Raw genomic sequence first — 16963 nt, forward strand, 5'->3', positions numbered from 1 at the left:
GTCCCAACTAGGGGAGATGCTGGAGACTCAGACAATGCACCACACATTCGCAAGAACAGGAGTCAGTCTGCTGATATTCGGCCACAACTCAGGGTCAAGATACCCCTCGAGAAGCCGTCGCACCTGGTTAGAAACACAGAAGACACTCATAAAAGATATCAGAGCCCAGAGGCTCAAGGTCAAGCTAAACATCCAGAAACACACACACCAGCCTAAACGCACACACTTCGTTGGGAGGGAAAATACAGCATAAGACTGTACCACACAGAATACTTCATGCTCTTCTGAAGCAGAACTTCCACGGAGGCGAAGCTCCAGACGACCTCAGCGCTGTTAGGGACTTAGAAAATATTCGATCTCTCACGCTTTATGAATCTGTATCACCTTTGCTACTTTACTCAATAAATCCGAGGCCCTCGTGCTGACAGACTTTATTACCTCTCTGTCTCATTTCATCTGGTCAAGTAGCTAGACAGACTGTTTTTCCCAACATATTTAATTAATTAACAAATAATAAAGATTCTATTCACTGCCCCTGCTTCTTTTTACACTCCAGAGGGTGCTTCTGTGGGGCCAAAGGCTACTGGTGCCCCCCTCTTGGCCAGGGAGACTCAGGAAGGACCTCCTTTCACAGCTGGGGTTCAGATTTGGCATCCAGACGTATCATCCCTGCTGCCTCCAGCTCTGGGCTTGGCCGCTGCAGGGTTTGTTGCACTGCGACCATCAGGAGTACTATTCTGAATACCAGGGCACCATCTACCAGGGAACAGTATGAGAACAGATGGAAGCTGTTCTCTGACTGGTGTAAGGGTAAGGCAGTAGACCTACTAATAGTTGCTCCGTGGCCACGGGTCTATGTGGCTGCTATTTCTTCCTGGCATGAGATGGTCGACGGAGCCACAGTGGGGGTCAACAGTCCCTCTGGTAGGTGTCCCTCTTCCTTAGAGGGGCTCTAAGGCTGCTTCCCCCAAGAACCTTGAGGGCTCCAGCATGGGACCTGCCCCTGGTGCTTGAGGCCATGTCATTACCTCCGTTTGAGCCTTTGACCAAGGTAGGGTTAAAGTGGCTGTCCATGAAGGTGGCTTTTCTGCTCGCCATTTCCTCTGCGAAGCGGGTCGGGGAGTTGCATGCCCTATCCGTGGCAGATACATGCCTGTGGTGGAAACCTGATGGCTCATGGTCCTATGGTCGAATATGGCGTTCCTGCCCAAGGTGCTTTCACGCACCCATCTTAACCAGCCTATCCAGCTTGCACGCTTTGACCCATCTGAGGAGGATAGGTCTGAGCTGCTGTGCCCGGTACGGGCACTTAAGGCTTACATTGCTGCTTCTGCCGGTATACGGCAGTCAGAGCAACTGTTTGTGTGTCATAGTGGCCCTAACAGAGGTTGTGCTCTTTCCAAGCAGCGGCTGTCCCACTGGGTTGTCGACACCATCACACATGCCTATGGGGCCAGTGGCTGCCCCCCGCCATCTGGGGTGAGCTGCCACTCCACCAGAAGCGTTTTTGATGGCAGTTTCAGCACCCAGGCCGATGTCCACATTTTTAAGAGAGACCCAGTTCTTCTCCTCAGACACCTGAATTGTGATAATTTGCAGTGAGCTTTGGCTCTGTAAAAGTTCCCTTTTCACAAATCATCGCAGTAAACCCTTAAAAGTACAAGAAAAACTGTTAGTAATCCAGCCACACCTGTCAACTGATACAGTTCAATCACATTCAAATGAAGACAGTAACTCTACAGTAATTACAATTCATACCATCAGGAGTTCTTTCAGATCTTTAGCCAAAAAGGGCAGCACAGGCTCGTCTGTCTGATATTTGGTCAGGAATGGGTGGAAGCATCGTGCAACTGACAAGAAGAACTGGAGCTTTGGAATTATTAACTCATCATCCCGCGCTGCCACGATGTTATCATATGAGGCTGTGTTGGGGTTTGGCAACTTTTTCTTCTGAACTGCATCAACGTATGTTAAAAGCATGGGCCAAATGTCGACAGCTCTCTCAGCCACAGGGACATGTTCCATCCATCTATGGCCACAGAAAGGTCGGGGAAAGGTAGAAAATCCTGTGGTGCTGGTGTAATCTTCGGGCAGGAACATTGTGGAAGATGTAGTGCATAGCTTGCAACAGCCTGTCTACCTGCCATGTTGTGAATCCTGCCTTCATGGCATTGTGGAGGATGTGCAAGCCACAACTGCCAACACTGAGTTGTGCATCCCCATAAAGCTCTGAATGTTCGTTCTGAAGAAGCTTCATCATCTTGAGATTGACATTTGGGCCATCCATACTGACAGACAGCAGCTGTCTCAAATTTAGTTTTGCAACACATTCCTATGAATTGTCACAAAAAAAAAAAATTAAATTAATAGGCCTACGGTTAACTTAAACAAATAATTAGGCCTGTTGAGTGTTGATTGCTTTTTTTCTGATTTAAATAAAAAACCCATAGCACCCTGATTATGACATAAAATGTTCAAATGGGGATATAACGACAATAAGAAATCAGACCTGCAAACTCCTCAGAGTAAAAAAGGTGACAGTGGCCGTGTAGCCCTTTATTATATAGAAATTTGCTGTTGGCGTATTAGCCTAGGACAACACGCTCACCAGATTGTTTATCTAAATATCCAGATTGTAGTGGTATGAGGCACCACTGCTTATTTAAACACAAGCTTCTGTTTCACCACGCCCTCTCTGGCTTATTCGCCAATCATTTTTTATGCCGGGGGGATAAAAGTAGGCCGTGCCTCTCCTCCTGACCTCTCGCTTCCTGCCTCTTCGGCCCGCCCACTTCCGAGTCGTTGCTCTCGCCGCTCACCTCAGAGAACAGGTAGGCACACCTTAGCATGATGTTTTGTGTACATTTGTCAGCGTTTCATTTAACTCAAATCGGTACTCTAATAGATCCGACGTCCTCATCGCAATTGGGGCAATATATTGGGGTCGTTTACCGCCGCTGACCGGAGCATAGGTGAGTCATGGTGAGCTTTTTGTTGTTAATTGCTGTTAGCCAGGTGCTAAGCTCCCTTTCCGCTCCTCTCCCTCTAACAGTCTGCTGGTCGCATGGTGTGTGGTGGCTGTCTCCCCTGCTACACCGACCCTCCTCACCCCTCTCCCTCTTTAGAAGGAACGCAATCAACCGGACTGAGAACCGGAGCTTACGAATGCTAAATCTGAGAGCTGAGTAATCATGGCTATTTAGTCACTGTTACTGCTACGCTGCCCTGCCACTGCTGCTTCGCTGCCGCTTCCACCGGCTTGGTTACGGGTCCCGTCAGCTGTCCCTAGTCGGCTTGCCTCCTGTTGCTGACCCTGTTTCCCGCTGCTGCTGTGCGTGGTGTGGTGTGTGTGTGTGTGGCTGCCGCTCGGGTAGGCCGCTGCGAGCTCCGCCAGAGACTCTTTAATTTTCTTGTTTTCTTTCATTTTGATTGATTTCTGGTTACTGCAAATTAATACTCTTTAGTTTATTGATTGATTATTCATCAGTTGGTTTATGTTGTGTGATATTGTTATGTTATGTTGGTATTGTGTTAGTTGTGAGCCCTCTTAACTGTGCCTCTTTTCTCTTAGGGCTGAAGGCCGACGGTGGTGGTGGTGGTGGTGGTGATCCCTGGTGTGCGTGTGCTTGTGTGCACTTCCTGTTTTGCTGTGTGAGTGGGGTGCTCTCCCGTTTCTTTTTTGGGTATCACTTTCCCCTGTCGACCCCTCCTCCAGCCGGTAAGCCTCAGCTTGTACCCACTTCCTTCCCCAGTTGGGCTCACTTTTCTTTTTATCTTTTTGTGCCAAACCTTGTGTTCATTATAATAATGTGTTTTATGTTATCTTTGAACTCCGTCTCCCGCCCTCCCTGATTGAACGAACCTGAGTGTCCTTTTGTCAGAGGTGACAGTCGTAGTAATAGTGTAGTTAGTACGGGTCCTTGGGCCCTAACCCAAGGTGGCGTTGTCGGTAACAAAGAGAAAAGATACTCTGATATATAAATTAGTAAATCCTCCTTGTGTCGCCACACTATGTTGTTAGAAATTACTGTTTACCAGGTATGCGGTGCATCCCATGAAACAAGAGATTAACACGGTCGCCAAATAGGGGTTATGCGGAGCGCCCAGCGTTCGAACCGGAAAACAGGTGTAAACGGGTCTAATCATTTGCGCTTTTCACTTCCGTACACTGGTTGACGGCAGCGGTAGGTGATCTCCTGGTAACTTCTAAGTTTCGCTTTAGTGTATTCGTGTGATTAAAATTTCACAAATGTTAAAATACCAGAAACGGCAACATCTGAACAGCGGTTTTTGTTGAGCCGAGATGTTCTGTGTCGGGGAAATTTAACTCTAGCGTAAGTTTCCACCAGTTTCCAAAGGATGAGTCAGTTAAGGCGATATGGGTCCGAAACATTAGGCGTGATAACTTCGTTATAAGGAGACACACCACTGTCTGCAGTCGGCATTTTATGCCAGAAGATATCGTTGAAGGTGGCCGATGCCGTTTGAAACCCGGGGCGATTCCGGTGTTGTTCGCCTGGAACAACTACAGCCTGCCGGTCACTCGGCCAAGCGTGTGGCAAAGGACACAGCGGCAAGAGGAGGAGGAGGAGGATGAGGGTGAGGTGCCGATCGATGCCAGCGTGGCTTTGTGTCACGACTACGATAGCAGACCAGAACCAGCCACCCCGCACACAGTCTGTTCAGCCTCCTGCCTTCTAGGAGAAGGAACAGGATCCTCCACAGCTGCTCCACCAGACTCTGTTTCATACACCAAGCGGTTAGAATGATAAATTCTCTCCCCTCACTCCCCAGCCACATGCTTGCACTATTACAGCTAGTCCCCTTGCACTGTACACTGCTGCCCTTCCTCTGTACCTACTGTACATACCATGTCCATATTGTACATTGTGTATACTTACTTACTGTCATTCTGCACTGTCAATGTCACAAAGATCTTAGTCTTATGCTGCTATTACGAACTGCATTTTTGCAGAGTGGGAAACGTCATCTCGATTCCTTTGTATATCTTGACGTGAAGTACTACAATAAAGCCACTTTGACTTTGAATATTTTCGATGTAGTGCTATGCTGTTACAAACACATTTGTCTTACACAATGTACTTATTTCTTTGTACATTCTTACTAACAGAACCGCTGTCTACCACTGATTGATGAGCTGTTCCTCTTTCTGGTCTATCTGTCTCTGGGTCTGAAGGAGAGGGATCTAGAGGACCGCTTCAACGTACATCAATCAACTGTTAGTAGAACAATTAGGACCTGGGCTAATTTTCTCTGCACAGTTTTGGGTGCTGTGGGCATTTGGATGTCCCCTGATGCAGTCCGTGCCATGATCCCTGACACGTTTGAAAAGTACTCTGACACACAGGTGATAGTAGACTGCACTGAACTAAAATGTCAGACGCCTTCCTCGCTCCTTTTGCAGAGTGAGATGTACTCCCAGTATAAGTCTCATACCACAGTAAAGGGAATGATTGTTGTGTCCCCGCACGGTGCTGTCCCCTTTGTGTCAACACTGTACTCTGGTTCTATTAGCGATAAAGAACTGTTCAAGCAATCTGGAATCATCCCTCTACTAGATGAAAACATGGCTGTAATGGTTGATAAAGGCTTTACAATTGATGATTTAGTACCGGGCAAAGTACACAGACCACCTTTTCTGGGAAGGAACTCTCAGCTGTCTCGTGAAGATGTTTTAGCTACTCAGGAAATTGGCAGGCTGAGAATACACGTGGAGAGAGTGATTAGGCGCATAAAACAGAATAAATAGTTTGATTCCATCATCCCTTTGACTATTAATGGTAGTATCAACCAGCTTTTCACAGTAGCCTGCCTTCTATCAAATTATCAGAACAAACCACTGGTCAAGGCGTGAGCCAAATAGATTATCTAATTTACCCAGGGTTTCCCACAGCACTTTACTGCTTAGGCGGCTGCCTAAGCAACACACGCCTGCCGCCTTAACTACGTTGTCATAAAAGTTCAAATTGCACAAATTCTTTAACTGTTCTTGTTTCAGTTGTTATTTTGACAATGTTCAGTAGCACTTTCCTTTTAAATATGTGTAGAGTTCAAATTGCACAAATTCTTAAACTGTTCTTGTGTCACGGCAAACCCCACCACCTTAACTAACACATTTTCTGTGGGAAACCCATTGTACCTATTGTAAATACATGAAAAATGATTGAAACAGAAAATTATTTTAATAAATGATTGTCAATTAAATATTGTGCTCAGTACCTAACATCTGGTCAGGTACTTGGGCATGTAAATCTTGAAAAAGAACTGTCTGTATTCTGTCTAATTACTTTTGTGACCTCTGGGTCAACAACTATTCGTTGGACCAGCATGTCTTCTTGGGCACAAATGACAAAATCACACCATGTCATTCCAGTAAGCATAAGTTGCCCCTGCACCTGCCAGTAATATGCGTGTGATTCTTTTAAGAGCAGTGTTCCCTCTTTCATGTTAAGGTACTTGCAATCTACATAGCTGATAACATTGGGGCACTTGATCTCAACTAGGCCAAAAGGTGGCTGTGCGAGAGGGTCAAATACAAGGCCATCTGGTGAGGTGCCTAGCCATGGGGCATCAGGGTGAATAATTAGGCCTGTAGGCATGTAGTTCACGTTCCTGATTTTGCTGTATTCTTGAGCTGCAGTGAACTCCATATCTGCACCTGTTTGAATAGAAGATGTTTCTAAATTTGAGTTGAATGATCGCAATACAGTGATCATAATGCCAATTATTGTAATTAGGAGATTGATGTCATTGCAAGGTAACGGTTAATTTCATTTAGAAATGGACAGTTATGTGTGTGTGTGTGTGTGTGTGTGTGTGTGTGTGTGTGTGTGTGTGTGTACCTCTTTTCATCTCTGCTGTCTGCCTTGTTCCCTTCAGCATGCGTTCAGCCGGTGACTGTGCTGAGCCTTCTCCCCTCACAAAACACACCTCTTTAAAGTGAGAGGAGGTTATTCTACACCTGTGCAGCTGATGCCACTCCACATTTCCAGCCTGCTCTCTGGTTGCCTCTTCAATCTTCCTGGTCATTTCTAACGTAAGTCAAACTTTTCAGATGAAAATTTTGTTTGTCTGTTAGTGTAAACTCCAGCATGTCTGTCGGGGAAGCTGAAAGTTATCAATGGGTAACTTTGGGAAAGGTGGAGCATCCACGTGGATTGTGATCACTTTAGTGGGTAGTATAGGCTGCTGATAAGAGAGTACACTTCCCTTTTGGGCTAAGCCAAATGATGTCTCCACCAGCGTTTTCTCAGCACTTATTGCCATAGTTGCTATGAGGGGCCTCTCTTCTATAGCAAAGTCCTCGTATGTGTCCTCAATGCATAGCAGCCCAATATCAAAAGGGTGCTCATGCATACCCTTGTAGAGTGTACTTCTATGAAACAAAGTGGTAAAGGTAATATCCTACTATGAAAAGGTTACAATTCTAAAAGTAAAATATGTGGTATGCATAGTCTAATGGTTTCAGTAACTGCTCGTGACCTCCAAATACAGTGATATTGTTACAAATCATAACCTGCTGTGCCCCAGCTAATGTTTACATGTATGACCTCAGTGACTACACCTCACCTGATTCCTCCTTCCATGCACCTGTTAAGCCTGGGTCTTGTAATAATCATGCTGTTTACAGGCCCGGGTTTTACTCCCTTATGAAGTAAAGAAAATTAACTGAGTCGCCATTATATTACGCTGCACCTCTAATGCTTCTAACCTTAGATCACTATACTTTCTTTTAGCAAATTACTATTTTATTGCAGCACACATAGCCTAACTATTACATACATATACAGTGCATTTGCCTCAACCCTTACTGCAGTTCTGGGCTTGTGCCATTGTTGTTCCATTTCTGTACAGGCATGAACAGGGGGGACAACCTGGATATTGAGCTTGGAGTAATGAGCTGTCTGAAAGTATTTGTGTATTATATCTGTATTTGTGAATATGGTGTTTACATAGTTGAGAACATGCTGGTGGCCAAATGAAAGCAGTTGCAGTGTAAATATATTCATTCTGAGAGGCTTGATGAACGCATGCTGTACAGTCATTAAACTGAAACAGACAATTTAACAAACCCATCCCTGAACATAGCCTAGTTTTTCATTCTTCTGCATGGACCTGTGACAAGCTGCTCTGACAGTGACAGTACCTCTCAACCTGTCTTTGTTTGAAACTGGTAGAAAAGAAGATACAGCATCCTTTCATTCATTCATTAATTTATTCATCACAGTTGTCTTTATACAAATCAATGTTTTAGAAATCTGAAACACCTGCCAGAACGGTAGCAGCCAGTCAACATTAAACCTAGCAGCTTATGGAGGTAGATTTGTGTCTTTATTATGCAATCAAACAGAATAGGTTTGAGAGCAAAACTTTCCACACTGCAATCAAAAAATAGATTTGAGAGCAAAACTATCGACACTGCAATCAAAAAATGTTTTATTGCAAGTAAAATAAATGTGAAAAAAAGTATAAAAAATGTATTAATGGGAATCCAAAAGTTTTGTTTGCGAATCCAAAAGTTTTGCTTGTGAATCCAAAAGTTTTGCTTGCGAATCCAAAAGTTTTGTTTGCAAATCCAAAAGTTTTGTTTGCGAATCCAAAAGTTTTGCTTGTGAATCCAAAAGTTTTGCTTGCTGTTGAGCTGAACCTACGCCGAAAGATGTAAGACACGTCTCTATCGGCCAGTCTCGATCGGAGTGACAGCTTGGCAACTCCGCTCCTGAGTCCCGCTCGTTCTCATCATGGACTTCAAAACTCCCTCTCTCGTTACTAACTGTGGATGTTGCCAAGCTGTCACTCCGATCGAGACTGGCCATTAGAGACGTGTCTTACATCTTTCGGCGTAGGTCCCGCCCACGAGATTCAGCTCAACAGCAAGCAAAACTTTTGGATTCGCAAGCAAAACTTTTGGATTCGCAAGCAAAACTTTTGGATTCGCAAACAAAACTTTTGGATTCGCAAACAAAACTTTTGGATTCCCATTAATACATTTTTTATACTTTTTTCACATTTATTTTACTTGCAATAAAACATTTTTTGATTGCAGTGTCGATAGTTTTGCTCTCAAATCTATTTTTTGATTGCAGTGTGGAAAGTTTTGCTCTCAAACCTATTCTGTTTGATTGCATAATAAAGACACAAATCTACCTCCATAGCAGCTATCCTAGTAGACACATAAGACCAGCGTACCACGTAGACAAAGACCAGCATAAACACACAGGACATCGTAGTAATTATACTGTTGGTAGTATAAACCCATCGCTAAAATGCAGTCTTCATCTGATTGTCTTAATTGTCTGTGAGCAAAAATACTGATAAACTAACCGATAGCATACAAGTACACAACTAGGCTACTTACAGTTAACTAATGCTAACGAGTGCTATTAGCAAAAGCTACAAATGTAGATACCTTCATAATTATGAATAAATGAGGAGGCGTAAAACTTAAATCCCTTGTCTAACAGAGTCCCCGGGGCTCTGGACGTCCGTTTGGCAATACTGTGCACATCGGTAATAGTTGTTCGAGGTAGCTCCTGTAAACACCGGCTGTAGAAGGTCGCCATAATAAGCTCAGCTTATTGAGCAGCGGACGGCCGGAAGCCAAGACCACTGTTTTGTAGAACCCGGAAGAATGTTGCGCATAAGGCCTATTGCTTTATGTTACACTTACTCTCGCATCAGTCACATTTACCCACATTAACACATATCCACATCGCTTTAAAAGTAGGCCTATGCCGTTGTTTGACAACTGGACTACATCCAGCTCCTCTCGGTTCACTTGCCATGAATGACTGCACGCACGACAACCTCTGTAATGAATATTCAGGGTAGCTCAGATTTCGAGTAGTAGCCGTATATCTCGGAACTCAGGGCAGAGCACCCGGCTAACGTTAGGGGCTAATGATAAGCCTAGCTAACGTTAAGGTTGTAACAGGAGTTGCTAGCTGAAAGACTATGCCCTTATGTAGCAAGCTAAATGGCTAGCAAGACAAGCAGACCATGCTGGAATTAACATTAGAACTAGCTAACGTTAGCTGGCTAGTAAGTTTGCTATCTTGCTAATGGAAATTCCAGCATCAGGTCCGCTTGTCTTCCTAGCTAACATTAGCCATTTTGCTCGAAGCATAGGCTAACTTTATGCCCCCCCCCCCAAGAAAACGGCGATTATTGCCAAAAAGTGACAAATTTGCAGGTATGAAGAAAGAACATACAATAAATTATCCACTTACTTTAATGCTTTCCAGCAAGTCTTCAGCCCTTGCATGCCCAAGGAACTGTAATCCAAAATATGAAGACGTCACGCTGTCATCTTTCCAGAACCGAACGTGAATATCCATCTGTTTACTCTTAAGCGACTGGTTAAGAGACTCGTCGAACATCAGCACAAATGGCCCAGAATCATTGATGCTATTTGTAAGAAGTTTCTTAAAATGCGGAGCAATTCCAAAACCGATCATATAGGCAAGGCAAGGCAACTTTATTTATATAGCACTTTTCATACACAAGGCAGACTGAAAGTGCTTCACATATAAACATTGTCATACAATAAAAGAAAATAATAGATAAGTAAAAAGTAAAATAGATAGAAAATAAAGGCAAAGTTAAAAAAAAACATTTTAGAAAGGCAGTTAAAAAAATGCATTTTAGAAAGTGAGAAAATAAAGGCAAAGTTACTACTACTAAAAATAGAAGCATTGTAGATTTAAGATTTAGCAAAAAGCTAAAGCAAACATAAAAGTCTTCAGTCTTGTTTTAAAAGCTGTCAGAGTTGGGGCAAGTCTTAAATCCTCAGGGAGTTTATTCCAGCTATTTGTTGCATAGTAACTAAATCCTGCTTCCCCATGTTTCGTGTTGACTCTGGGGATAATTAACAGATTGGTCTCAGAGGATCTTAGTGGCCTAGAAGGCTTATGTAGTGGAAGCATATCAGTTAAATATTTTGGCCCTAAACCATGTAGGGATTTGTAGGTTAGCAACATGATTTTAAAATCAATTCTCTGACATACAAGGAGCCAATGTAATAATTTAAGAATTGGTGTAATATGTTCAAATTTTTGGTCTTTGTTAGAACTCTAGCAGCAGCATTCTGAACAAGCTGTAGTTGCCTTAGAGGTTTTTTTGGGAGACCTGTAAGGAGACCATTGCAGTAATCAAGCTTGCTAGTGATAAAGGCATGTACAAGTGTTTGTAAGTCTTCGGTAGACATGAGACCTCTAAGTCTTGCTACGTTTTTAAGGTGATAATATGCAGATTTTGTAACTGATTTGATGTGACTGTCGAAATGTAAATCTGAATCTATGATAACCCCTAGATTTCTGGCTTTGATTGAGGTTTTCAGGGACAGAGAGTGAAGGTGTTGGGTAACTTTAAGCCTTTCGGTTTTAGCACCAAATACAATTGTCTCGGTTTTGTCCTCATTTAGTTGAAGGAAATTTTGGCACATCCAGTCTTTGACTTGCTCAATGCACTGGCACAACAGATCTATGGGCTGATAGTCATTTGGTGATAGAGATACATAGATTTGTGTGTCATCAGCATAGCAGTGATGGTCAATATTGTTATTTTGCATGATTTTCCCTAGTGGGAGCATGTAGATGTTGAATAGAGAGGGTCCCTAGATCGAACCTTGTGGGACTCCACATGTCACGTTTGTTGATTCTGAAACAAAGTCGCCAATGGAAACAAAGTAGTTCCTATTTTGTAGGTAGGACCTAAACCAATTTAAGACTGTGCCTGAAAGCCCCACCCAGTTTTCTAATCTGTCCAAAAGTATTGTATGGTCTACAGTGTCGAATGCAGCACTGAGGTCTAGTAGCATTAGTATTGAGATTTTGCCGTCTGTGTCTGTGTTAAGACGGATGTCGTTTACAACTTTAATAAGGGCGGTCTCGGTGCTGTGAAGGGGTCGAAATCCGGATTGGAAGGTGTCATAGCAACCAGTTGATGCCAGGAAGTCATTAAGTTGCTGGAGGACAACTTTCTCAATGATTTTACTTATGAAGGGTAGATTTGATATTGGTCTGTAGTTGTTAATAATAGAGGCATCTAGGCTCTGCTTTTTTAAAAGGGGTTTGATAACTGCAGTTTTTAAGGCTTTTGGGAAAGTGCCTGATTGGAGAGAGTTGTTAACTATTTGCAATATGTCTATTGCTAGGCAGTCAAAAACATTCTTAAAGTGGTTGGTAGGTAAAGTATCAAGGCAACAGGTGGATGGCTTCAGTTGTGTCACAGTTTCCACAAGAGAGTCTATGACATTAAAACATGTCATTGCCATTTTACTTTTGCCTGAATAGGGTGGTAGTCCAACATTTGGAGTCATTGATGGCGCGTCTGATGCCTTCAATTTTATCAGTATAAAATGCTGCAAACTCATTGCATTTCTGAGTGGAATGAAGGTCAGGTGGAATTTGTGTTGGGGGCTTGGTCAGTCTGTCAACAGTTGCAAATAGGGTTTTGGCATTATTAGTATTGGTTTTAATAATATTGAAGAAAAATGTTTCTCTAGCACTTTTTAAGTCTAAATTGTAGGCACAGAGGCTCTCTTTATAGATGCCATGGTGAATATGAAGTTTTGTTTTACGCCATATGCGTTCAGCCTTCCTGCATTCTTTTTTCTGGGCTGTTACAAAAGCAGCTTTTCTCCAAGGTGCCTTTTGCTTTCCAGAAATCATTTTAACCTTATAAGGTGCAATGACATCTATGACTCAAATTAAAGTTTTCTAAAAGATCATCAGCAGAACATGGGTTGAGAGGTGGTAGCAAGGAGATGGCCTTTTTAAAAAGTACATTAGAATGTTCATTGATACACCATTTTTTGACAATCCCATATAGGCTGTTTTATCTTTGCCACACGCACAACTTGTGGCTATTTGGGAGTCTGTGAACATGCTCGCGAACACTGCCCCAATACCTTCGTTCGAAGTGTACGAGTGGTGTTTGGCTGCAGTGTTCAGGCACCAGAGAACCTCAGCCCTGAGGGATGACGTTTGAAATTGTGACGTTTGAAATTCTGTCCGTCTATCGCTGCTGAGGTGCCAGCAGGGCTAATGGCATTTGCTTGTGTTGCCGCAATCCCTGTAGTCCTAGTGCTGCTGCTGCTAGCACCGCAAAACAACGACATAGAGAGCTGCTCCCCCCTCACACGAAGCTGCTGCTGGTGAACGCTCAAAGCGTTGTGTGATTTAATCGCTGTAATGCCGTTCCATGTCACATTGATCGTTTTTTTGCACAACAAGCAAAAAGCTTCTTGGTCATTTCCCATCACGGGTTTCAGCAAGTGTTTAAATGTCGGGTCGTCAACCCACGTTTGTGAAAACTTGCATTTCCCCATTTCTCATAGAGCTAGAAACTCAGCCGTACGGAACTCTGAGGGGAAACTGAGGAGAAAAGGCGGAAAATGTTGGTGGCGTCGCTATAGCAACCACGGAACTCTAACAGCTACTCAGTTCAGGTCCTGTTAGCACCGTAAACTGTATTTTTAGGCTAGATGAAGTTAAAACATGTAAACACAATTTAAGCAAAAAATGGAAACTCATTATATATTGAGGTGGTGATGAAAGATTTACTACCAAGTCAAATTGGGTTTGTTAACTTTTACTACCTTTCAAGGGCCTTCATTTTTACTTTTATTTTTACTACCTCTTACTACCGTGTGGATACCCTGTTGAATGTTGTGTGGGTCTCTCTGGCTCTGTCATCTGCTGGCTAAGGTCCTATTTAGAACACAGGATTTTTTTGTGTGTCTATTGTAAGGTGACCAGATTTCTGAGACAAAATCCGGGGACATTTTGGGTTCAGCGGTGTAAAAACCTCCAAATGTGTAGTGTTTTTTTAGTCATGGAAAACTAAAACGGGGACACTGCCCGTGATACGTGTATGAATGGCTCTACACATGAACGAATACTTCCCTAGTCGCCAAGGACATATCTGGCCTGATTGAGCTAGAATCCAAGCTTGATCCTAACCTCTCGTGGCTATGTGTAGGTATTACGCCTGTTTTCGTGGCTTCCGTCTCTGGGCTTCTCAGACACCTGGCCTGCTTATATCCCCAGAATTGATACGTGTATGAATGGCTATACACTAATTCTTCCCTAGTCGCCAAGGATCTCTGGCTTGATCAAGCTAGAATTGATACGTTACAATTTGGCCTGATGCATGCTAGAATATGCTACAATGCTAAAATACGCTACAACTGGGGTAACCACAACTTACCGGAGGCTCCCTATATCTGGGAAAAAACTTTGTCACAGGTGGCTCTGGACTTCATCTCATTTTGGAGACGTGTCACCAAGTCCATCCGAGACCCCCATCCAACATCTATGCTAGACCTTTGGCATAGACTACGCACAGAATCCATCTGAAGATGATGATGAGGGATTTTTCCATGTGCTTAAATGTAAGGGACATTTAAATGAGCAAACTTTAAAATGATCGAGCAAGTCCCTACCTTGAGCTTTAGCAGTTTATCAGTAAGCCTGTCCTCAGTGATGTTGAATTCACTGTCACCAGTTGGAGGATGAGCAGGCATAACCTTCTGGTACTGTGTTTATTAAAACATCAGAGGCCCTGGTGATGTTTTAACCATGGGGGCCCAGTTGTGGTATGATGGGTGGACCACAAACGGGTTTGACCTGTTGGCTTTTAATGACAAGATAGACAAACACATCAACAAAACTATACATACTTTTATCATAATCATCTAAATTAGTCATAATTACATTATGTCCTTACTTGGGACTAGTCCGCGACTTAGCATTTCGAGACTGACCATGTCCCAGAATGCTGTGGCACTCCCGCTGAAATGTTATGCTGTTGTTGTGTAACTGTGGAAGAAGTGAGACATGTTATAATATTTGTTGTTGTTCAGGATTGTTTAGTGCCGTCCACATTTATTGAAAGTAGATACATATATCCTCTGAAGTTGTGTATAACCAATACACAATGTATGTACACTGTGCTACTAATATAGTAATTAAGTAATTAATATAGTAATTAACTAATATAATAGTGCTACTACTGATGCTACTACTTGCAATTGCAGAGAGGTCATGCAAAGCCAGAACAAATGTGATGTGTCAATCAAAGTCAATTTAGAATCAAAGTTTCCCTTTGCCATTTTCACAGTAGCCATATGAGCCTATGATGTTATAATGGTTATTGTGAAGTTAGGTATATTGGATGGCTAAGAGATGAGATTTTATATTACAATGCTCTTTCCTTAAAATTGTCTTCTGGCAGTATAGGCAGTGAAAGTGAGCAGCTGTTCTGCACTGCCGATTACACTTGCAGATGAAGTAACCTGTGAAGCACAGACATATATTCAAAGTCTTTGAGTGGGAGCACAATTTCTGTTAAATTGTCATTGTAATTGTTACATTTACATAATTGTTACACTTATTGTCATGCCTTCTTGCTGCACTGCCTGTTTGAGGTGGTTTTTGATATGTTTGTTGAAATGTAACTGCAGTTTACTACTGTAGCTGCAGCAGGGCCATGTATAAATACCACCCATACAGAATTCTTCAGGGTCAGGATTGTCGTTGTTGTGATGGATGCCGTGAATCAAAAAAATCACATGAACCTAATTTTAATGGGAACAAAATGACAGATACATCAGATAATACGTCACATAAGGACAATGGGAAACAAACTAAACACAACTATAGATGACTATAGATTGTCCAGGGGGACTGAATGTGGTATTGTCTTTTTTCTACCTAAACTTATAGATTTGGGGTAGCTACTCAAGATTTCGAAGGGGCCAGGTGATATCCCTTGGGCAACTTCATCTATTAGGCTTAATCCCCTAATGTCCTATGCATTCTATGGCAAGATACTACAGGAGAAAACTTATCCAGCCTTTTATTCACATTAAACACAAAATTTCTTTGTATTGCAAGTTTTTTTGTTTGTATAAGCAAATAAGGCATTAAGTACTTAACTATGCACTTTTTTTTTTAATTTGCATGCATGCATTTCAGGGAAAGAAATCTGAACAAAGGAAGCAGGTATAATAATAATGATGATGAGGGTGGGACATGTCAAAAACCATCTTGGATCTCATCCTGAGGGTGCTTTCCGAACATATATGGTTTAGGTGGTATTTTATATATATGATATAAATTATATAATGTATATATTATTATTATTTTATTATTATTGTTGATATTATCAGCGTGTTCTTGTCACACATAATTTCTGCATTATATTAGCCGGTTTTATTTATTATATTGACATCTAGGCTACTATTTGACAAATTTCGTTGAGTTATCTTCGATATCAAAGCAAGTTACATAACCCAAACATCAATTTGAACGGTAGACCTATGGTAGGACAATAAAGTTGACACTGACACTGAAAGTTGAAACGTGACACTGCAATGTTGTTGATATTAGACTAAACGTAAACAGACCCATAAAAATATATTGTTACAATTGGAGTTAAAAGGAAATTAAAAGGAAGCCCCATCAATATTATTTTCAGTGATGACTTGTTTATTAAACGTTACATATTTCAGGACCATGCATGACATCGCTAATGGATCTCTCTTCACGCATTTGTCGTCAGATTCTTGACTGCAATATTATTATTTGATGCGTGGAGTAAGAACAAGCCATTGTTACTTAAATTCAATCTATCAATGAACCAGTCGGTCGATTTCGAATTATGTACATATTATTGACACCTTGGGTGTATGGGAACAACCGTCAGCATGCATCCAAATAAATGAGAATATAAAAGCATGCGCAAAATGTGGCAATAATCGATTGGTTGACAATGGCAGTGTTGGCCTTGTTAGAAGATGGTCGCAATCGAAATGAAGGGGTGTTCCGCGACTATTATGATTTTTTGGCCAAAAGTGAGCCGATCCCAAATCACAGCTGCCACCCTTTGCTCAAATAAGGCGAGCTCTCCGACTCCGCCCCGCTGCCCGTCTGACCCA

General features: G+C 42.4%; 1 protein-coding gene and 1 pseudogene across 2 annotated transcripts; one reads left to right on the top strand and one right to left on the bottom strand.

The window, feature by feature from the left end:
* Window positions 1–909: 909 nt before the first annotated feature.
* On the bottom strand, window positions 910–12908 carry LOC311358205 (annotated as a pseudogene). Its single transcript has 5 exons — window positions 12828–12908; window positions 10251–10496; window positions 1759–2332; window positions 1497–1650; window positions 910–1103 (listed from the first exon to the last, which is right to left on the bottom strand). The product of its transcript is annotated as an uncharacterized misc_RNA (transcript).
* Window positions 4449–8003, top strand: LOC311358717 (uncharacterized protein; the record flags this gene model as incomplete). Its single annotated transcript, XM_084478844.1, has 3 exons — window positions 4449–4676; window positions 5132–5684; window positions 7978–8003. 3 exons carry the CDS (start codon window positions 4449–4451, stop codon window positions 8001–8003), a joined length of 807 nt encoding a protein of 268 aa, XP_084334970.1.
* Window positions 12909–16963: the final 4055 nt, after the last annotated feature.

The sequence above is a fragment of the Micromesistius poutassou genome (genome assembly GCF_964030765.1).
Source record: "Micromesistius poutassou genome assembly, chromosome: 14".
NCBI classification, from domain to species: Eukaryota; Metazoa; Chordata; class Actinopteri; order Gadiformes; family Gadidae; genus Micromesistius; species Micromesistius poutassou.